We start from the raw sequence: 24,775 nt of genomic DNA, 5'->3' as shown, positions 1-24,775 counted from the left end.
ATATATCCCTTTGAGTGTGCACTTATTATAAAAAAAAATTAAATAGATTAGATTCCAATATTTATACTTACAAAACTGCAATCAGTTGAAAGTTGATACACAAATATTGAAATTTGGCCCTTTAAAATTTCATTCTGTAAAAGTTTGCCACTTTTAGGTTTAAAAACACCTTGGTGAATTCAGAGGAACAACCGAGTTTGTGAGATGTTTTTTTAATAATAATAAATAATAAAATTTTATCACTTAAATGTTCTTAAATAATTAAAATAACATTACATTACAAAATCTATTTATTGAATTAATTTTCACTTTCAATTGAATTACATTCCTCATAATTTCCATGTTCACACTGAAGGATATGATGATGTGGCTGATGTTGTCGTCGATCACGTTCGACAAACTGTCGCATTTTTTTTTGGTAGTCCTGTTGAAGTTTAACAAAAGAACTTAAGCGATTTAAAAGAAACTGTTTATCATGACCTTCTAAAACCAGTTGGTTTCTTAGAACCTCAACCATGTGTTTGTTTGCATTTGAAACGGCATGATAATAATACAAAAATAAAACCAGTACTATGAAACATGGAATGGCAAACCCAGCTGTACCCAAAAAGAAAATGCAGTTCTTAACAACAGACGGCATTTGATTAAACGCTGTGGTTGCAGCATCCCAAACAGAAGGAAGTCCTCTGAAAGGACCACATGATCTTGAAGGTATAACTTCAGCTATCGCATATACAACAGGAATCAATGCCACCGAATATGATACAAGTAAAATGAGCATAAAAAGCGAATTTGATCCGGAAGCCCTATAAAGTATTGCTGAAGGTTTCGAATTAACCAAGCACTGGAATTTTTTTATGTAAAACATACAAAATGTCAAAACGGCTGCTATTACGGGAAGAAAAGGGGAATAGAAGCTACCCAACCAACATATGGTTTGCGAATACACAATGTCTAAAACGTGTTTAGGCAGTTCAAATTCTTGTTCACCAATAAGTCGAACAAATCTTGTTTTAATATGACGGGCCATTATTGCACGAGGGAAATTGACAAAAAAAGTTACTCCAATATTTGTAACAAAGTCTGTTATTAGAAGCTTGTAAAACTGTTGGCCAATATATGTCTCCCAACATTGTGGCGTTTTGTATTTATCATTAAAGCATTGCGAACTTGTCTTTGGAATAATTAAATGATAAAAGCGGCTCAAAAGAACAGCCAAAGAGGCCAGTCGCAAAAATACAGTTCTAAAAAGATTAACTTTGACTACAAACATTGGCGAATATTGTTCGAACTCACAAAGATAATTAAATAAGTTTGGGACCAATAAATTGAGACAGACTATAGCAATGTACGGTAAGAATTCATAAAACAAAATTGTAAACTGTTCTTTGGGATTGTTAGGCTTTTTTAATGTTTCTTCAGCGGAAAATGTGTAAGTCGTCTGATCGAGTAATGATATATGATGACTCGTTTTGAAATTTGGTTCAAGATACTTAAGGCTCAAATTAAAAAGGAAATATATAAATAAAGCCGAAAGAACCAAAATAACAGCAACTGCACAGTTAACTAGAAATCTTACTAGGACTAATTTGTACATGTGATCTCGGGATCGATTGCTACGCTCGTAATCTATACGCTTAGAGTAAAGAAGACCCTTAATTTCATTATAGAGTGCTTTATGCTTTATGTCAGCCGATTTACTGTTATGTATACAAAAATCCCAACCTCCAAATACTAGATTACAATATTGATAAAATTGACCCTCACCATCAACTAATCTGTCTTTGAATTCACGTGATGCCCCTTTAACAATAGCAGCCAGTGAAATGAGAAAATATAGCACCGTAATGCTAATGTAAGCTAAAGGTAGATCGTAATTGAATTCTTTACCTTCACTACGCTCATAATTATTATTATTATTATTGTAATGTGAATTTAAAGTAGATGTATTACTTATGTCTTCAATCTCTTCATTTTGGCTATGTGGAATTTGGTCAGATACTTTATTTGTATAGACTCCATAAAATAATAAAGTATTTTCCATGAAACCAGTGCCTTGGATTAAATCCAAAATATAAAATTCACTCGATGTATTATTCAAGTAGGATTCCCTACAACATTGTGTTGAGTCGTTTGCAGTTACCTGATCACACAATTCTTCATTTGGATGAACTAGAAATACATGTGGTATGATAATGAAAATAAATATTAAAAAAAATATAACTAAATTTAGAAACATAAGCCATCTGAGAAGCAAGAAATATGCTACAACACCGGTTCCAAAACTACCCTCAATTTTTTTAAGCGAACTACGCCATAGTCCCATTTTTGTTAAAACTTCCGTCCATTTAGTGTGGAGTTGCTGCCAAGCTTTACGGCGTTGCCATTTAAATTGATCGAATCCCTGAAGACGAAGTTTTGTAGCATTCTGAAAATTATATTGTTAAGTAAAACATAACATAATATGTTAACAAAATTAATTTTGTTATTAGACTAGACCAATGCTAATTTATAACAGTTTTTTTTTTATAACATTATTTTTGTATTTAAAATCGTGTTAGTTGCATTAATTCGCTTTTAATTCCCAAAAAACTATTATAAATTGGTATGTTTCTAGTCTTGCATCTCACTTGAAGTTTTGCTTTTAAATCCTTTTTTTGTGTCATTGACACTGGCATAGATTTTATTTCTTGAATTTCTTCCCATATTCGTTCTTCGTCGGTTAAGTCTTGTGATAAATCGGGCAATGTGGCACCTTGAACATCTTGATACTGGATTTCACGTCTCGCAATTGAATTCGACCGTGTGTTGTATTGTGTTTGACGCCGTTTAACTTGTGTATCATGATTATGATTATTGCGAATGCGCCTTGAAGTAGCTGTATAAATTAAAAAAAAATAATTCAAAAATATGTATAAAAATAATTAGTAAGCAATATTAACTTATTGGAAACATTCTATGGCCATTCATGGGATTTAGGCAGTTTATGGAAAGAAACATTGCAATAAGAGCAAAAACCAATTGTAATAGTTGCCATGAACGAAATAGACCTTAGAAAAAATTAACTTTTATGCAAATGGACACTAATAGCACACATGGTAACCAAATTATAATGATTTGCTTAACATTATAAGAATTCAACTTTTTTCTATATGATTTATTGAATGAAATATGCGTCTTGTGCGTATACTTGTGATATAGTTAGTTAGTAAGTTTTAATAACTTTTTATTACAATGTATAATAATAAAATAATACAATATTTTACAATATTTATATAAACATTAAGTCTTTTGGTTTGGCAATAAGCCGTCTACCAGATTGACATTTTTGTATTGTTTAACATAGTTTAAAATAAGTTCAATTCAAAAAATATTTGGTTATAATTACATGGTATTCATTTTGTTTTTTCCAAATAATGTATATATTTTCAAAAATCACCTTCTCTGAATCGTTTTCTATAGTTTAGAGCACTAGTAGTGTATCTATATAGACTAATCCAGCTACATTCACCATTCAAAACTGCCATGAGATCCTCCTTTTGAAGTGTTCTCACTCCAAAGTACATCATTCGAAATTCATTTAAAATAGGGCACACCGCAATAAAATGAAAGACATCCTCCTTCTCTCCACGGTTGCAGAGATCACACAGTATTTGGAGGTAAGGCCGATGTGGCACGTAGTTAAAATTGATTAATTCACATCTTAACATAAAAATAGTTCTTATCATCTCCGTTTTGTTCCCATCCAGAAAGTAAGTGTTACTATTTAGATTATAGTTGACTTTACTGTAATACATCCTGTGTAGTGACGGTTAAGCTTCATTTACATACTTGTTGTATAAAAACGGTGCTAATTTTTTCAATATGTTCTCAAATTTTCTTCTAAGAGTAGTAGCTCCGTCACAAGGGTAGAAACTTATGACACATCCGCAGCAACTTGCCAGTTCTTGCCATTCCTTGACGTAATGAGCGTTTTTTTCTAGCATATGCTTTAGGACAATTTTCGGCTGGCGTTCCTCTTACATTTGCATGACTTTAACTATATAACCAAAATGTATCTTGAATGTTCCCAATAGAAGTGGTGGACAACCTGTTTGGATGATGTAGTTTGGGGTATTATTAGGTAGCCTAAACATGCGTTTTATGCAGTAACGTTGCAACTTTTCCACAGATTCAAAGTTACCATATCACCATACTTGTGCTTTGTATTTTTTAAGAATAAAAGAATAGTCTGGGCAGTCGCTCGGATAATTAATTTTTGCTTTGAGCTATGCGCTAAAAATTTACTTTTGATGCAGGTACTCCAGACTGAATTAATGGCTCGTTTTGCTTCTGCTAATTTAATTTTTAGGTGTTTTTCCACATTGAGATTAGACGTTATCAGAAAACCAGGGTCAACTTCAATGGGGTCGTTTTGATGAGTCCATTTTTCGTTTTTCGAGAATCGCCCTCCTCGGTTTCTAAATACAAGAAATTTCGTCTTTTCTAAATTCACAGATAAATTCCAAGTTTGACAGTATTTTTGGAGTCTGTTGATTTTAAGATGCATAATATTTACTGTATCGGAGAGAAAAACAATATCGTCAGCAAATAATACCCTATTGATTTCCACCCCGACTCCGATATAGTCTGTTATATCATTAATAGACAAGATAAATAACAACGTGCTCAAAATGCAGCCTTGTTTTACACCCATCGTCGTTTGAAAATTATTCAGACAAAAAGTTTCCACCCCACACCGCCTCTATATTATTCTCATACAGGGCCCTTATCAAGTTTACTATTTTACTGCTTATACCCATCCTAAATAGCTTGTAAAAAAATGCTTCACGTGGGATGGAGTCGAACGCAGCTTTGAAATCTACAAATAGAGCGTACAGTTTTTTGTGCTTTTGCTGGTATATTTGTGCAATGTTTACAAGGTGAAAATCTGATCTACTGTCGAATAATTTTCTCTGAAGCCTGGTTGAAATTCATGCAGAATATTTATTTTTGTTTTTAATCCAGTCTGTAAGTCTTTTAAATATTGAGGTTCCGCATACTGAATTCTGGGGGAAATCTGTAGAGTATTTAAGATATTTCTGAAGTGTGTACATAAATAGTGTGTTTGTAGGCCGGTTGCAATTCGGTTTCTTCTTCCATTTAAGAGTTTGACTGCTTTCCAAAAGTCTGATGGGGATCTGCTACTATTTATCATTGATATGTTCTGTTGCTCGTTCTCTAATTTTTTGACATTGCAGATATTTTTAAATTCTTTGACAGCCTTAGCGTATAGAGTTTTGAAAATATTATTGTTGTATCTCCTTAATAATTTAAAGAAAACAAAAGACTTGGTTTTTGCCAACTTGTGATATACAAAGTTAACAATTGAAAAAAAAAATCTCGGAAGGTGTAGGAGGTTCATTGCCACGAATTTTTGAGATGTGCTATCTGTATGACATCCGGTGTAATAATTATTTGACTTCAAAATAAGTTGGTTAATCCTCGCATAATTTTAATTCAAACCAAACATATTGATCCTTCGTTATTTCAAAGAAAACGAGAAACGAAAACTTTAATGAAACCTTTGGCCACTGTGGAAACAGTACACGATTTGATTTTATATGCAGGACTTGAAAAACACACTGTATTGTGGCATTGAATTCATGAATGATGTTTGATACATAAAAGCAAGTTCTTTTAGCCCAGATATTAACTTTAATTTTTGTTTACAAAAGCCGAATATTCTGCAACATGACACATATTTCAAATTATAGAAACCGAAGCAAACGTTGAAAAAGACACGAATGAGTTGTCAAGTCCTGACAGAACGGCGCGTAAACTCTCGCAGACACTTGGATTCAAAAAGGCGGATAGTGCACATTCATGCCAATGTTTTCAAAAAACTGCGGCAGAAGTTTCCAGGAGGTTAATCTTTCAAAACTGTGAACTGTGACCCTACTTGAATGCCACGCACGCCGTACCAATTTAACCCCACCAAATTTTGTTTAAGGGGCAATTTTAGCGCAAAATTATAGGTCAACAAATCAATAGACATTGAAACCCTCAGAACATATTCAATTAAATCGAATTTAGTATAATTTAAAACATCAATATTATTTTCGGGAATCTAGAGCTGAGTAGTAGTGCTTTGGCAATAGTCTGAAGGTGTTCATTTTGTTTTATAAATATATCTAAAAAGGAGGTTAGGTTAGGTTTAAGTGGCTGTTTAAGATGGGAACACTTAGTCCAGTTTAATGGCTAATTGTGATATCACATTAATCTTGAGGCCTCCTCCTAAGTCAATTTGAGTCCCTTACGATACGTGAGAGGCTGATTATGCTGATATGATTTAAATCGTTTAGATTATTAAAGAAGAATTGTCCTAGGTAATTCTTGGGTGCTTTCCTATTAGACATTGTCCGGTTATGACACCTATTATCGAGCTTATATGCTATCTGCTAAGAGAGAGCAAGCACCTTGAACTATTTAAATCCAGTGTTTGCCAGATGGTTTTTGTGACCTGACACGTAGTGACGCTGTTCCAACTGGTGCCTGCCCTCTTCACAGGGTCTTGCATAAGCAATAGTTTACAAGTAGCGATTGGTATGCCAGTATGTGCCAAACCCAGCAATGGTGAATATTAAACTGGTGTGCCATCTCCATTAGGGATGATCGACAGTTATGGACTGTTATAGAGTTTGTAGAGACAGAGTCCAGTGATTTGATAGCAGCCTGACTATCTGAGAAAATACGGATATCAGATGTTGATATCACGTTTTCTTTAAGCCCAGAAAAGACTCCTCTTATCGCAAAAAGATCCGGTTAGAACACGCTACAATGATTGGGAAGGCGGAATGAGAGACTTAATTTCAGTCTTTCAGAGTACACACCTCCTCCAACCCCTTCTTTTGTTTGTAGGTACTAAACACAAATCGGTGACGGTATGAATTGCTTCATACAGTTCGACGATTTTCAACCTGTACTTTTCTTATTTTTTTTTTTACGTGGAACCCTTGGGGTGCAACAATTCAAAACTCAATTTTTTTGAACGGAAACAAATTTGAATATGGGGGTTTATCAGCCCCTCAATGTTTTTAGAAAGAACGATCGAATTTCCCTGGGTCAGGCCATAATCCAGGATGGACTTCGTCCTGAAATAACACGTCTCTCCAACCAGCTCTGTTTCTAGCTCACCGCTTTCAATTTCGCACCGCAAGTTTTACGCTTATTTGCTCCAAATTCAATGCCTTACCAACCGGATTGGACTCAAAGACTCATTGGACTGGTTTGATGGAGTTCATAAGCTCAAAGTAACCCAGATATCAAGATGCATTATTTTTAGCTTCTTCATCACAATAATATTACTGTATAGGCCCGTATTGATCTTAGCTGAATCTTTTATCATGACTCCTTCTATACACACAGGACCAAAAATCACGCGAAAAATCTTTCTCTCAAAGCAATTAAGTAACTTCTAAGGTCTTATAGAAAGTCTCCAGGATTCTTTGACAAAGGGCCATACAAAAGAGGGTTTTTTGAGGTTTGATTTCTGCACTGATGTCTCGTTAAGGGGTATCCCTGGTAGACAGTCTTTCTGTATTTGGAAGATATATCTAACCATCGTAACGCTTTGCCCCAGTCTACGAATTTCTAGATTCCGTTCACGTTGATAGCATGTATTTCGTTTTGTCTTCATTAACAGCCTTATACAGCCAATCTCATTTTTTTCTCAACACCAAGCGGTTCAGTGGTGTTCTTAGCCACTTTGACAGAGCAGCGATATTTCTTCATCGTCATCCTGCACAAGCAAACAAGTTTAGAAGAGATGCCCCAATACGAGATGACGCTGTTCATTTTGTCCATCCGCGCTATCATAAGAGATTTGAAAATCGATAGATATTGTGTTTATCGATCTGGATTTTTAGTTTTTTTTCCAAAATCTGGCGGAGTGTGAACATTTGATCGATGATTGGCTCGATTGTTCTAAGAACATACTTATAGAGGCCAATCAGATCATTAAAAAAGGTTTTAGTTGTCACGCAAGATATCCGACAAGACTCCTGTTAAAAAATAAATTTCCAAAAAAAAACCTTCAAGAAAATACCTAATTTAAACAAAAAGAAAATTGTTCACTAAGAATCCCAAAAAGAAAAACATCATCATTAAAGCAAAATGACAGGGGAAATGTTCCATCGCCATAGACCATACTAAATAATATTTATGTATGCATTCCTACCTAATAAAACAATCCGTGATTGAGTTGTGCTTCGCTAAAGAGAATTTGGGCCGGTATTTTTATTATTTGTTACAGTAAGAAACATCCATTCCTCTTAATAATAATAATGTATACGAAGGCATCTAAGTTTTAACTTGTAAAGTTATCTGATACAAAATTTATTTTATGTTTTGTTTAGAACAATGTATTGATTATTTTTTAGTTGGCAAGATAAAAAAAATACAAACAAACCCACCCAAACGTAAATAACTTCACTTATCGCCCAACTTCTTAGTTTGGCTAAATCACATTACAAATTTCTGCCAGAGAATTATTCTAAAATAAACTTACCAACACGATTTTGTTTTGAGGGTAAAAGAGTGGCAATTGCGGCCGGATCTCGTTGAAAACCTTCCCATTCAGCTGGATAACTTTCTTGATAAAATTCACCACCAGCCTCCTCCCATCCTTGCGTGTTGTTTTTTCGGCTTTTTGCATTAGACATAATGCAGTTATTTTTCGCACCACTTTAATCCGATCAAATCGGAAAGGTAACCGAAAATAGTAATATTTAATATGACACCATGCAAAAAGGTAAAACACTTCCGATAAATTGCATCCAATGTTTTAATTAAATTGTATATAAATGTCAAAACGAATCCATATCCATCCTTAAAAATTATCATTAAACTAAAATCACAAGGGAACGTAACATTTCCAGTTGAAAAATGGGCCACTTCGTTGTGTGTAGTGTAGCTCACTTCAACTCTACCTTCGTTGAGTTGAAATGAGCTTCATTCGACTCAACCCCATTAATAATGTTGGTTTCAGAATGGAAAAATCTTTTATAAAATTTTCTATGAATTATAAAAGAATAAAATTCCATATTTGAGACTTATAAAAAAAGATTTCTAGCGCGAAATGACATTTTATGTAGTCATACACAATGGGCGCATTCACAGAGCTAGTGACTACGTAGCCAAAATTCAACTAGCTTTGTGAATGCAAAATTGCACTCCAAAGCTAGTCAATCCGGAACTTTCATATTAATGACAAATAAAAATATATGTATGAAAAAAGAAACATTTGTGTTTTCAGAACTTTAAATTGTTTTTTTCTTTTCAAATTCAATAAAACCAAATGGAAGATGTAAAATAAATAATTTATGTTTGTATTTAAATACAGAAAAATTCATTTCATTTTAAATTCTTGTGTCATCACCGAGCAGCTGATTGGTAAACGTCAAAACTAGTATGCACTTGCTTTTGGCTTTTTTCTTTTTTAGTTCAGAGCTTAACACAGAGAATAAAGTTGAGTTCTGAGCAGAGTATGTTTAGAGCTCTCTGATTTAATTATGAACCAACTTGAGCTGAACTGTCATTATTTAAAATGTCGCCTGTTCAAAACGTTTAAAATATTCTTTAATGAAATTAATTAAAAAACAGTCATAAGAGTTGGTCCATTTGAAGCCTGAAACAAATTTAATTCATAAAAATACTATATGCGATTAGTTTTTTCTAAATTATCTTTCCTTCTGCACTAAAGCGACGAGCCTCTTCCACCATTTTTATTGTATTGACGATGATTTTTTTAATTTACCGAAATATTAATCATATTTTATTCTGAGCTCATAGAGCACGCTCTGAACATGTTCAGAACTAAATAAGAAACACGAATTTGAAGCTAAAAAAGAAACACAATTATTTTTTGGACAGTTCGAGCTCTGCTCTGAACGAAAAACGCAATTTGTAGCACAAATTTGTACACTACATCGGAGGGAAATTTCAACTACTTTTGTAGTTAGATTTAGCCAATCAGAATCCCTCATCTACGTAGCCACTAGCTTTGTGAATGCGACCAATTAAATACATTTTGAATCAAATTAAAAATAAATGGAACTGAAATTAAAGACTATTCTCGATGTGCGTTTTCTACGTCTTTTCCTATTGACAAGTTCTTTGGTTCCAAGTTTCATGACATAATTTATTGAAATATCCAACTGCTAAAATCTAATAACAAAATTTCTTTAATGATGAGTTACTTTTATGATTCTTAACAAAAAATTTCTAGCAGGATGAAAGATTTGACAGGAAAACTCAAAAGGTTCGCATGATTATTTTTAAAAAAAATATAGACAGTTTGCATAACAAACAAACAAACACGTTTGTAGAGATGTGTCTACGAGCATACGAGTTATGTATATTTAACTCTTCGACTTCAAAATATGTACTCGTATTTATAAATTATTGTAGAGATAGAATTTAGTTAGTAGTTTTCGCAATTTGCGTCCTAGGTTTTCATTTGACAGCACATGCTCTTATAAAAGAAAAGCCAACAAATTTTCTTTTAGTCCTTTTTAAATTTTTCAATTTTGAAATCGTTTGCAATGAACAGGAGTTTTTTGGGTTTCAATTATCAATTCTAACCTTAAATGTCTGAAATCAATCAGAAAACTTTGTTTCAATGACAGAATTCTTCAATACTATCAATAAAGTATGTTACTGGTGAGTGTTTATAGTATTCAGTACATTTAAATTAGAGTTATTTAAGGATGACCAGTTATAGCTGTCAATGGTTTTCATCATTCATCATCATTTTGCGAGATTTTAATTTAGGGAAGTTAACATAGATATTTTTGGTATTCAAATTAATATACTAAGTTATAGAGTTTTTTTTTGTAGTAACACAGGTACTTAATTTAACCAAGTCATATTCTTATTTTCATTTTAGATTTCTTGATACACAATATCAAAAAATTGTACGTACAGGTGATTCTATAAATTAATAGCTAAAGTATTTAAAGAAGAGCAAATTTTCAACAATTGTTGTTTCAATTTTAGTATTGTTTATTATATGAGGATTAAAAACAAAACAAAAAAAGAGGCTGGGATGCGACCCACACTGATAACTTCCCATCCCGTCTGTCGATTTGTCTTGCTTAAAAGTTTGTCTACATGTATTTTTACCAAATTTGCGCACTATTTATATTTTATGAAAAAAACGGACTGTTGGGTTTTTCATATAAAAATTACTGAATATTGAAAACAATATTTTTGAAGAGAAATTTGAGTCGAAAATCAATTTTTACCAACTTTTATACATTTTTTTTCAAGTTTTTATTTTTTGTAAAAAAAACTGTCAATTCGATTTTTCTCAAAATTTGTCCTAATGTTGAAAACAATATTTCTTATAAGAAAAAAATAGTTAGAACCTATTATCTCAAAGTTTTTAAAAGATATTTGAGTCGAAAATCATTTTTTACGAACTTTTGTAAATTTTTTTTTCGTTTTTTTATTTTTTGTACAAAAACTGTCAAATCGATTTTTTTTCAAACTTTAACTGAATTTTGACAACAAAATGTTTTGAAAGATAAAAGTAAATTAAAGCCAATATCTCAAAGTTTTGAAAAGATATTTGAGTCGAAAATCAATTTTTACCAACTTTTATACATTTTTTTTAGGTTTTTATTTTTTGTAAAAAAAACTGTCAATTAGATTTTGCTCAAAATTTTATCAGATGTCAAAAACATTATTCTTCGTTGCACAAAATTGTTTTAGAGATGAAATCATATTTCAGTCGTAAAATTTTGGATGTGACAAATTTTTTTTTTCAGTTTTATTGATTTATAAAAAAACCGTTATATTGATTTTTTTCAAAAAATATACCTGTTTGGTATCACGTTACAATATATTATATAAAATTTAATTCAAGTCTCTAGCGTTTTTGGTTCGTAAGATATTTAAGATTAACCAAAATGTTCACCTTTTTTTCAAACTGCTATGGTAAAAAAACCACCCACGCACTCTTCTTGAGAGCCCTTTCTGCATCTTTCTGCCTTGTTATATGTAAAACAAAATTTATTTGAAGTCGATATCTCTTCTGGTTCTTGAGCTATGGACGACGAAAAAACGTCGCGAACGTACGGACGTACAAACGTAAGTACACACGCACGCACAGACATCTTTCTAAAAATCTTTTATTTCAACTCTAGGGACCTTGAAACGTCGAGAAATGTCAAAATTTTCAATTTGACAAATCGGACCCATTACAATAACTTCCTATGGGAAGTTAATAAATTAGTACAAACTTCATGAAGAAAAAAAAATGCAACAAATTAGCCAAAGTAGGAAATCAAAGGTCAAAAAAAGGATTTTTAAAGTGCTGGCTTTCAAATTTTCTTTTAAAATCTGTAAATATTGGTTTTTATCCATTATTTTTTCTATAAAAACTAAATTTCCCACACCATTGGACCCCATAGCTCCCCAGACCATAACATTTCCGCCTCCATGTTTCACCGTTGATTGCAAATTCTTCACATCTAATGTTGTGTTTGGTTTCCTCCACACAAATCTGCTACCGTCCGACCCAAAGACATTAAAATTGTTGTCGTCAAGGAATAACACATTCTTCCAAAAATCATCTGGTTTCGAAACGTATGCATTCGCATAGTTCAAGCGTTTTGAAATGTTTGCTTTCGAAATATAGGTTTTTTTTTTTGTACCGTGCGACCATTATATCCCTTTGAATGCAGAAAGTACCGAACAGTTTGAGGGTTAAGGTAATATTCCATCATTTGCTTGAATGTCAGCAGCTATTTTAGGAGCACTTAACTTGGGATCAGCCTTTACCATTCTTTCAATTTTTCGTTCCATATGTGCGTCTAATATTTTTTTTTAATACATATTGAACTGTAGACCGTGGTCTACCAGTAGTTGACGATATCTCAGCATAACTTTTTCGGTCGTTTCTTAGTTTAAAAATCAGATATCTTACTTCAAGAGGTACTTTTTTATGAGAAGCCTCCAGTGTTCTAACATTTGTTTGATTTACGAGCAATTTTTTGACATTCCTGGCAAAATTCTACTAACGGTAAAAAAACCATAAGGCAAAGCTCGAACATTTTATTGCAGTTTTGTTGCATTTCCTATTATATATTATAATTTTATCAAATAAAGTCTATAAGCTCAGATTTGTGGTAAGAAGTAAATAGTGTAAGGGAAACCCACTTATTTTCAATTGATGTAGGTACGTGCAATTTTTTCATGTAGTGTAGGTCGGTTATAGATATAATTGAAAATATATATCATTGCAATAAAATTTGCTGATTGATATCAAGGATTTTCAGATTGGAATAAAAATTCAAAAATACTTAATATGAGAATTATACTGGAGTGTTGGACAAATACAAGTTTTGTAAATTATTGCTAGATGAGAGAAGGGGTAAAAAACTTCTTGTATCATCGGAGAAAACACGATGCTGTCAAAGTTAGTATATGGTTAGCTTATTATACGCTGCCGTTGGAAGTCAACGTCCGAAGCACAAGGTTAAGAGCCTATAAACGAATATGAAAAGCTGAGGGTACTTTTAATTAGAAGTTTTAAACAAAAGATCATTTATAAAAATAGGGAAGAGTGTTATAGACAAAACGGAGACCTTGGGCACACTAAGAGAACTTGATGCCAAACTCCATTAAAATGCATTTAAAATATGAAGTGCAATAATCTTACTCTCTTGAAACGATGGACTTATTGCCGGCCATTAAGAAGCCGTACTCTATTCAAACAAAATTTGTTTTAAGGGTGTACAGTGGCTCAAAAAAGTAGTGTTAAAACTGTAAAAGAAAACTTCTTTTTATGTCTTAAAGGTGTTTCTTCGCTTTAATATTTTAAATGTTTAAACTCAAATTCAATAGCCGCACTACACAAATGTGGAATGGTTTACCAAGGCCAATATTTCTCACTCATTGCTATGTGCATAAATTCAAAATCAATGTGCGTCGATATCTTCTTTCTAAGTCTTAATTACTAGCACTTAGTTTTATCGTTACAAGGGTATTCCAAACTTCTCGAGTCCGGGCACAATGTACAAACAAATCCTCTCAAAAATTTAATTTAAAAGGAGAAAAAACTTAATCTTAAATTATTAAGTGTAAACACATGACGCAATTTATTGACATGCATCTACATTTTTTCAAAAGTCCAAACTGTTTATAGCATTTGGGATTCAAGTTATTAGCTGAAAAAATGTGTTTGCAACACACAAAAACGTGAGAAATATTCCAAAGTTCAATTTAAATTTAAATAATTTGTATGATTTATTAAAATATTGTTTTAGTCTTTAGAGGTAGAAAGCTTGAAATATTTAGTTTAGTTTAGTTTATTCATCAAACAGAGATTACATTAATCATCTTGCAGACTACGGATGGAATATACTTGTGTTTAACCAAAGAGTTATCAGGTAACATTTGAAGAAACTTATAAGCTTTGTTTTTCTTATTACTCAAATTACAAAGCCTTTTATTAAACCATGCAGGTTTTGAGTTACTGTGAACTTTAGTTTTAGGCAAAAAGATACCAACAGCACAATTCAAAGAATCAATTAAGTAATTATAAGAACTTAATAAATCAACTGATTGCCTTGAAATATTCGACACATGTATAACTAACTATGTTTTGAAAATTAGCTTTTTTATAATTGAATATAAAATGATTATTATTACATTTAGAATACTCGAAAAATTCAAAATTAATAGATAAAGCAATATGATGAACAGAGTTGGGAACTATCGGATATATATAACATTGACTAACTTGTATTTCTAATTCTTTATCAACAAAAACAAGATCTAATATGCGAATAAAATTATTTGTAATACTATTATTTATAGTAAATACAGTAAACCACACAAAATCAGACCAAACGGATTCAAAGCTAGTTACCGGAAAGGCATAGGGTGATGGAGTCAATATTCGGCCAGTTAAATTGTAATAAGTTTGAATTATTCTTCCAGTTTATTTGCCATGAAAAAGAAACTATTTGCAAAAAACGTAGATATTGTGTGAACTCTAGTCCGTAGGCTCTACTGAATCTTCAGTAGTCTGTCCATATCTTAAGTTCCATTTTTTGAACCAAGTAATCAATTATCATAAATAAAAAAAATATAGATACACAGCTGGTCAAAAAAATAGGTATTATAATCAATTTGTGTGTTAATTCATTTTGTATTCCTTTTTTATGTTAAATATTAATTTTACGTAGATTCTTATATTAATTAAATAAAAAACACTTTTAGGCATTGAAATACATTACAACTATAGATAATATAGCCCCTAAACTAAAGATGGAGGTTTTTTCACTTGGACAAAAAAAATAGGTGCGTCTTCCTTAATTAGTAATATTATCGTTTTTAATAATAGTTTCTGTATCTTATCACAATTTTTGTTTTACTTACTTTAATCTTTCATTATTACCCAAAACTTTATATAGTCGTTACGGCATTGAATTTGCTAACTTTCGGCATGTTCGCTTAAGCTCATTCCACAAGTTCTCAATAGGATTGAGATCAGGTGATTGACTTGGCCATGGGACAACTGCTACTTGTTTCTCTCAAAACCAATCTTTCACAAGACCTGCGGATTGTTATCTTGGTGAAAGTGCCATCGCAGGTGCAAGTTGTCCTCAGAAAACGGTAACATGACATCTTCCAAAATACATCTCTAAGTCGACTAACTAATTTCCATTCCTCTGGCGAGCAGTGGACTTTACGACCCATATTCAAACAGAAATGAATGGAAAACTATCGTTTGAAGTTAATAAAATGATTTTAAACAACCCACCTCAAGAGTTTACACCATAAAATAAGTATTATTATAAGTAGCTTGGATTTTAATTGGAGCACACCTATGACCAACTTCTAGAAATAGCAACAAATCAAGAGTGGATATCAAAAATTTGCTTTGCACATATATATATAATATATTACTTTCTTTTTAAAATACTTATCACTAAAAAATTGAAAAAAAAAAACTACATTAAAAGCCACAATGTGCGTTTAAATAAACAATTAAGTACATATAACCGGTTTTCAAATTTTCTATTCTTAAGAGCGTTTCTTTCTTTCAGAAAATACCTGAAATATCCAAATTTCATAAACAAATGCATATAAGAGACCCTTTAATGCCCATTTTTGTCCACTCCAATGGCGGATCCAGAGGTGGGGATCGTAGAGGTCATGATGAACCCCCGGCCCACCCGTGGATAACTAGCTTATTATTTCGTAGGCAATCCCTTCAATTCAAAACTAATCGTATTGCGTTTATGGATATGACCCCCCCCCCCCCAATATATTTTGAATTATTTTTTTTTATATAAAAACAACATTTGTATTTTACTTTCTTAAACTTTGTTGCTAAAAGAACTACTTTTAACTGAAGACGGGACCAATAACATTATATGAATTGGATATTCAGCCCTATTCCAAAAACATAGCACACGTTCATCAACTTTTGACCAATGGACGATCCAAGGGAGTTTATGAGCCAAAAAGCTTACACAGTTAATTTGTATAAGTAAAGATTTCAACTAAAAATTTGTTAGTAAATTAACGACATTGTGCAACGACATGTTGAATATGAGTTCCTACTACTTCCAGGTAGTAGTACTACACCAATTACACTGGCAATTCGTGATTTTTGCCATAAATACCTGTTGGACTTTCGTTTCTCTTCCTCATTTATTTCAAAATTCATCATCACTCTTTCAAATGAAGTCAAAACTTCGGCAAGTATTTTTGAATTGGTTTTCTGTGCAAGTCCAGCGTTCTTGTCATCACCGATTTGGTTTTGGTCACCTTCTATTGCCAAAAACTTCAATGCTCCTGATAACATAATGATAATCGGAACATCATTTTGTCTTTTGCGAGTAGTCATGCCGGATGATATGGTGTTAAGTAAGAACATAAATCCGTCTTTAGAAAGACGATAGTTCTTAACAAAACTAAAACAAAAGTATATATTTTCTATTAAGAATGCGTTCAAATATTCTACCGTACCTATATATACATACAGTCCCTGGCCATATTATTAGACGCACTTTAGATTTTATGCAAAATATTAATTTTCAGCTATTTTTATCAGGTTTTCGAATATTGTATTGCATTTAAATTATTTTGTATGCAGAATATAAACTATTACCTAGAAATACAGCAACTGATTTAAATATTTTTTTATTTAAATTAATAATTTCAGTTTTGTTGTTGTTATTTTTGTAATTTTTTTTAAATTTTTTGTTGAAGCTCCTTTTGCTTTAATAAGAGCCATGATTTGACTGTTTTCTGCATTTGTGGGTGGTGATTCCGCACATGAATTACTCTTTCAATAAGTGACCGCATCTTTAGCTACTTCCCTCTCCATCCATTCCACAAGTTTTCAATTGGGTTCATATCAGGGTTGTTTCCCGGCCAGTCCAACAGAGGGATGTTTTCTTCAATCATATAAGTTTTTATGGACCGGGCTGTGTGGCATGGAGCTCCATCTTGCATAAAAATGTAACCAAACATCCATTCTTGAAAGTTAAAAATATTGCGTATAATCTAATAATTATAAAAATTGCTCGTAGCGTTCTTCATTTCCTTGTAAAATTAAACCAAATTCCAACAGTGTCTATTTTTGTAATAATTATTCTTCTCCAAACATTTGATGTTTTATTTTTTTGTTTTTAAAACTGTCAAACAACTCGATACTCGTTCGAAAGTACAACATTTTTTGAAAAGTAGTTGGTATAACCGGCATCCGATTCTACTTTCATACGCAATACGATTTTATAGTAGAATCGGAAATGAGTTTCGAATAGAATCAAAAGTAGAATCGATTTAAACACTAATTTCAATAATACAAATATCCCAAAAAAGCAAAAGTGACACTTTTGTTAAACTAATGACTAAGCGAAAAACATAATAAACGTTTCATATCTCTTAATATAAAAGCTTTGAATGTCTTGAGATTTGAAGTGAAGAGATTATCAAAAGTGTAATTTATAAGTGATACACAAATGTTTCTTCCCAACTTATTTGTTTACCTACTTTTATTTAATTTTTTAGAGAAATTAAGTACTTAAAGAACCTATTTCCTTGAATTCAAGAACCAAACATTTTTCTCTATACATTTTTAAGTTTTGTTGACGCCTTTATGATCAAAATACGAGTAAGCAGATTGATAATGATATAAGTAAGAGACTCCTGAAAATTGAGTTCTGAAAAACTACTTACAAAAATAACCATTTATATATATCAGCTCCTCCCTCATTTTCTGGATATTAGAATTTTTGTAGCTTTCTTTTCATTAATTGAAATTGAAACAAGAAAATTATATTTTATTTTTGGAAAAAAAGATACTTTTCAAAATAATTTCTTACTTTTGTGTTTTATCTCTTAAGTATTTCATATTTGGAAAACTGTTGGAATCTTGGAATGCTTTCATATGTAGGCAGTCATCCAAATTAAATAGTTCGACCATACCTTGCTGGACAACAGTATTCTAAAATAACTAAACAGTATTCTAAGATAACTAAAGTTGTCACTTTAGCAAATGAAATGTGTTTATATAAGGTTAATATACACATTATGTTATTTTGTTAGCCTTGTTTACAAAAAATTAAAGAAAATTTGTAAGCGGTGAGTAAAAACTCACCTAAGTGTGCGACAAACCTACCCCCTCCCCCCCTGATTAAGTCTAGATACGCCCTTCGTCCACTCAATATAAGAAAATAGAAATCAAATATCGACTTGTGCAATACGGTAACAAAATAAAATGTTTTCCTCAGTCGTCGGCCAGGATGAGTTTTCTAAACTTGTCGAAGGCCGTTTAAGAGCTGTTGAAAAGAAATTTTCTTGTGTATGTTCCATATTATCCTTAGATTTAAGAGTTGGTGGCTGACTACTGGATATGGCCGGCTTCAATTCCATTATTATTTTAATTGCTATTTCATTTACGATTTCTGGAAACGGATGTTTAATGACAACAATATACAATAGCATAGAACCGAAAACAAAATACATTTCCTATTTAATTGCAATATTTATAACTATAAACATTCATATAAAAAAGTCACCAATACAAAAATTGCTGTTATTTAATGGTTTAATTCAAAGTCCACAAGAACCTTGAATAATCTCAAAACGAAAATAAGTATAAGTATGTCGCTTGGGATTAGAAAATAAATAAAAGGCATTTTTGATGTAGCAAACAATGTCAAAGAAATGTTGGAAACTAAAATGCATACAAAGCTAAAAGCAACAATTAGAACCCTCAACTTTTGTTTGTAAGTTAAAATTCTGAGCTTATTTATCGTAGTTCCGATATTGAGTTCACACTTTCTATTCATGTCATGATTAAAGACTTGACTATTTGCACACACAATTACTACACAAAACAAACCGCTCCGAAGAACCTCTTTACACGTGCCTTTAACAGTAAATAAAGGAAATACGAAAAACACTACAAGTTAACTGATTCCATCTTCAAACTAAACTAAATACCACAGTTTCTTAATTTCAATTTCTTAAAACACTTTTATTAGAAGCAATTCAGTTAACACTATTCAAGTGGGACTTCAATGGCTCCAGAGTTAATATCTTCAATGATGTCGTGTGGTGGCCTTCCGTCAACAGTGCAACCCACACTTTGGGCAGTGCCAAGAATTTCTTTGCACACTCCAGATAAGTCCCTGGCCATGGAGCGGGGGCGCATTTGGTTGGCAATGGATAAGATATCGTCAAAAGTTATGTTTCCACTGTGTTTGACTAAAATGTTTTGTTTTTGAATACACAAGCTCAGAAAAATAAACTAGATTCACTCACTATTCTTTTGCTTCTTCCTGTCCCTTGGTGGTTCTTTAAGAGCCTTAATGATAAGGGATGCAGCTGATGGAACAACGGAAATAGCAGCTTGCCTGTTTTGAATTGTAAGGCATACTGTGATTTTTAAACCCTTCCAGTCTGAGGTGGCCTTTGCGATGTCGTCACCAATTTTTTTGGGAGACTAGAAAAAAATAATGAATTGCTTTAACATAAATCGTGATATTAAATTATCGAAATTCCTTACCAAACCAAGTGGACCAATTTTTGGGGCAAGGGAAGATGTAGCTCCCACTTCACCACCAACGCAACGCAAGTAAACTGAAATTGAGATTAATGTTAATAATTTGATTGCAGATTTCAACTATTCCGGCAAGCATACCCAATTTGATTTCAGTAGGATCGAATTTTGGTGGCATTTTTGTTTTGTTTTATTTTGTCCTTTTCTCAAAACTGAATAAGGATTTATAGATTTTACCGGATTTTCTCAGGTAAATAAAAAACCCAACCGTACTAGGGCAATTTAACTCAAAGGAAAGAGTCGGGTGACATTTGTTTGAAATATGTCAAATTTGACTTCCGCTCCGAAGAGAAGTCCCATTGGAAATAATGAACGCATCCAGCACTATTCAAGAAAGGCCTAGTTACACGTGACTACTATTTGATCAAAAGACATTTCATATTATATGCTACATTTAATCTTGATTGTTCCTAAATTTACAATCAGAATTGGATTATATATATATATATTATAATATAATTATAAACAGAATATTTGATTTTAAAGAGCAGTTATAAAATCGGTAAGTGCATTTTTTGTACAACAGTATCACAAAAGATAAAACACAAGGAAAAATGTATAGTCATAAGTTAATTTTGTTTGCTTTAAATTGTGATTTTGTTTTGTGTATATGAGATAGAAAAATTGAATAAATGATTCCTAGGTATTGGTTTATTTCGTAGATTACTTTTTTAGTTGCTTATGTGCGCGATGTTTGTGCAACTAACGATCGAACTATTTGGGTTCGAAAAAGTTGCATGTGCGCACCTAGCCTTGAACAACACTATTGGAAATTTTCTATGACTATGTTGCACAACAATGTTAAAAACTGGACATGCATGACAGAGCTTATTGGCAATATATGGTAATGCATTTTCACAAAATTTAAAGTCCAATCTAAATTTGATAATATGTACCTAGGGTTCCACAATAATATTTTGTCTTAAAGAATCTAAGGACACATATTATTATTATGTTTGACAAAATAAAAAAATCTAGTTCAAAAGTTTCTCCATATTTCCGCTAAACCTACATAGAGTTAAGCAGCATTCACATGAGCGTGACCAAAGAACGACGAATGAATTACAAAATGTGAGTTTATATACGTTTGAAGGCATATTTATACACAAATTCTTAACAAAACGATAGCAATATAGTTTCTATTTGATTTATGATGCATACTTTTACTTTTCAATATCATATATTAATAAATTTAAGGAAACAAATTTATTAGTCGAGAAGTTCATGCCAACTGTCAAACTTTATTCACCTTTCACATTATCCACACTTGCAACGAATAAAATAGTCGCTCGTATTTAACCTAAACAAATCATTCTTGTTTTGGTTTCGGTGGTGAATGGTGTTCGGCTGTGACTCAATCGCGACGAATTAAAAACTCTCATGTGAAAGAAATGTCAAAATCGACGAATATTCGTTCATTCGTTGGTTGTTGGTCGTGCTTATGTGAATAGTGTTTTAGTAGCGTTAAGGAGCATATGACACCAACGTGAATTCGGCTGCTAGCAGTCCATATACATATATCAGGTCAATACCAATGCTATGCAAAATTTTCTTTTTCAATAAAAATTGATGTTCTTTTTGATAACTAACAGGACATAACCAATTTGATAAGTTTTTTTTACAGCATAACAAACAAATCAATTTCTAATGCAAACAAACTGGATGGATTCTTTCGAACAAGTTGTCTAGTTTTTGAGTCAAGTTTTGTCTTAAATAAGGAGTGACATTTTCACCACACAAAGGTAACTAATTAAATTTATATAAGGTGGGATAAAAATCATTGTTTAGAACCAGTGCTCCACTATCGTAAACGTCTTTATTTTATCTTTTCTTGTTCGGTATTAATTCATGTTAATGTTAATTATGTTTTGTATTTTGTGCGTGTGTTAGGCTTTAATTGTATTATTATCTTACTAACAACTAACACATGCACTTATATTGAGCCTCTGATCGTGGTTTGAAACTTGCTATAAGCTAACTACTTTCTGAAATTCGGAAGTGTAAAAAAAAACTCTCAAACATAAAAACCTTAGCAATACTTGAAAATAAGAATAACAAACAAGCAGTTATCCAATACATACATTTATGAGTAGTATGGGCGTAAAACGGAAAATTCCCTAACAGGAGGATTTAACTGAAAAGTATTTGAAATGGTAAGTAACTGCTAAGAACTTACCACTGAAATGGTAAGTAACTGCTTAGAACTTACCATTGAAATGGTAAGTAACTGCTAAGAACTTAACACGGAAATGGTAAGTAACTGCTAAGCACTTACCATTTAAATTGGAACTAAGAATTATTCTAAGATATATCTGCATCTGCAATTTGGAAGAAAAGTAGATAGGGATAATGTATGCTATGAAACTAAATGTGTAAGAAATTGATTCCATGAAAATGAGTATATTCGTCTTCATATTAATTTATACATTGTAGCTTTTTTAAATTTATTTTATCAAGAAATCTTTTTTGAATTAAAGAAACGACAGATGGCGTTTGATGAGTAATATTTATTTTTTTCTGCCAAATCTACAAGAGGTGGACTTGACTAGCAGTCCATATCTAGTATGCTAATGGTTCAAAAAGATGCTTCCTCTTTTGTTTAAGATGCGTACATATAAATCCACAGAAAATTATAACAGGTGTTTTACTAATCTTGTAAACAAAAACTTAGTTGTGAGTTTATTTGAAAATAATCATCGGATATTGTTAAGTAAATCTTGTGAAATCTACTTTAGATATGGGACCGTTAGGTTATGCTTTTGACAAAAGATCAAAATTTTACTTACCCTTACCATTTTTTCACGGAGATCTATTGCACACAGAGGGCGTTATTAATTATCAAATTTAATCTTGAGGTTAAAATTTTTGTTAAATTAAACTATATGCTATATGTTATATATGCACTTAATGGTAACCCTACACATTACATATTTAAGATTTAGTCTTAAACCTCTTTCACACATGACGATTTTCTCCGTACGAAAAAATCCGTACGGTTTTTATCCGTGAGCCATTAACAGTAAACTAATAAAATTAACTAAGGCTTTCACACTGGATGGAGACGAGTTTTTTCCGTACGGACGATTTAAAACAGCAGTCTCAACGACTGAAATATACGGCGACCGTGCCCTCACCGTCTATCAGTGGCGTACGTGAATACGCAAACACATTCACAAAAGACGACTTTTATTCGTCTGTCATCCGTTTTTGTGGTCACTTCTACTAAAGAAAAATGTCTAAAATATAACCAAACGTAGATGATTCACGGGAAAAATATGTTATGTGTGAAAACAAAGTCCGTACGGAAAAAAATTGTGTGGATTTCAACCGTACGGAAGAAGCCGTCTCGTGTAAAAGAGGTTAAGGCTAGGCGCGCACATGAAACTTTTAGTTTCGAAACTGTTTGGTTTCTAAACTAAGAACTATAGACTTATATGAGAGTCCGCGCACATGCAGAAACTATTCTGTCGCGGATTCGAGCAACTTTTTAGTTTGTGTTTTGACACAAACTAGACGATCACCTCGAACAACTTCCTTAGTTTTTGTCACAAGGACATTCAACTAAATCGTTGAATAATTTTCTGTAAGTGCAAGAGAGAGAGAGAACAATTTAGTCAAGTTGAATATCAGAGTTGCTCAATGTTTGGGCAACTAACGATCGAACTATTTGGTTTCGAAAAAGTTGCATGTGCGCTCCTAGCCTAAGAATCCTCAAGTAATTGAAAAATGACCATTCCATCCTCAAAAAGTCACTGTTTAGTGCAGTCAGTGGTCCGGAGGTGTAAATGGACCTTACTTCTTCAAAAACGACGATAGAACGAACCTTCAATTCGGAGCGTTATTGTCATATGATAACCGACTTTGTAAAATATATGGTTTCATCAAGAAGGTGCCACATATTACTTAATTTGAGCGAATATGGCTTTATTGCAAGAGATATTGCAAGGATGCTACCAAAATGCAGAAGATAATATCCACTTTAGCTTAGTAGGAAATTGTTATAATGCAAAAGCCAAGATTATGTTAAAGACGTCCCGATTCGTTTTTATTGTAGGATTTTCGTCTGCATCAGTGTTGCCACAATGTTCCAAGTGTAAGAAAATCTTTACATTTCTACTTTTTTTTTAATTTTATTACTTTCTAACATTTTGAACGTTTTGTTACCTTTTTATCTTTTTGTTAATTCTCTTTTAATTGTGAGGTTCTTGCAAGTAATTGCAATATTTGTCTTACATTAGTGTGATCCTTTTCCGAATTTTAATGCATTAATACTTTATAATGAACTATAAATATCTCTAATCTACCTTTCTTTCTTTTTTATTCATGCAAGGCTAAGCAGGCAGAAAGATTGTGCTGCCAATCATAATTGGCTGTCTTGACCAAATCTATTCGTGGATTTTGTTTTACCATGGAACTATGCCCTTTCGAATTGATACTACTTCTTACTTGTCAACTTGTTATGCAAAAGTTTTCAACCTCATCTTTTTATGAAGAACGCACTGTATTTTATTCCGCATTGTATTTAAATTTTTTCACTGGAATTGGCTATAATTTGGGCTAACCCGTTTTATACCGGACAAAATGAAGTTTCTCCAAAGTGGTCTTTTGAAGTTTGCCATGAAATTATAACTATATTGCTACTTG

The 24,775-nt window shown here is 32.2% G+C and overlaps 2 protein-coding genes across 2 annotated transcripts; both read right to left on the bottom strand.

Annotated features, from left to right (window-relative positions):
- Positions 1-272: 272 nt before the first annotated feature.
- LOC129951067 (transmembrane channel-like protein 7) lies at positions 273-8,876 on the bottom strand. The gene is made up of 3 exons (XM_056063074.1): positions 8,549-8,876; positions 2,631-2,878; positions 273-2,428 (listed from the first exon to the last, which is right to left on the bottom strand). The coding sequence occupies exons 1-3, from the start codon at positions 8,700-8,702 to the stop codon at positions 299-301; spliced, it is 2,532 nt and encodes an 843-aa protein (XP_055919049.1). The 5' UTR covers positions 8,703-8,876; the 3' UTR covers positions 273-298.
- A 10,641-nt stretch (positions 8,877-19,517) lies between these two features.
- Positions 19,518-20,373, bottom strand: LOC129949954 (60S ribosomal protein L12). Its single transcript, XM_056061703.1, has 4 exons — positions 20,213-20,373; positions 20,078-20,151; positions 19,834-20,014; positions 19,518-19,776 (listed from the first exon to the last, which is right to left on the bottom strand). The coding sequence occupies exons 1-4, from the start codon at positions 20,247-20,249 to the stop codon at positions 19,571-19,573; spliced, it is 498 nt and encodes a 165-aa protein (XP_055917678.1). The 5' UTR covers positions 20,250-20,373; the 3' UTR covers positions 19,518-19,570.
- Between the last annotated feature and the right edge of the window lie 4,402 nt (positions 20,374-24,775).

This window comes from Eupeodes corollae, chromosome 3, assembly GCF_945859685.1.
Source record: "Eupeodes corollae chromosome 3, idEupCoro1.1, whole genome shotgun sequence".
NCBI lineage: Eukaryota > Metazoa > Arthropoda > Insecta > Diptera > Syrphidae > Eupeodes > Eupeodes corollae.
The sequence above is the reverse complement of the archived record's forward strand: the minus strand, read 5'-3'. Positions and strand labels throughout refer to the sequence as shown.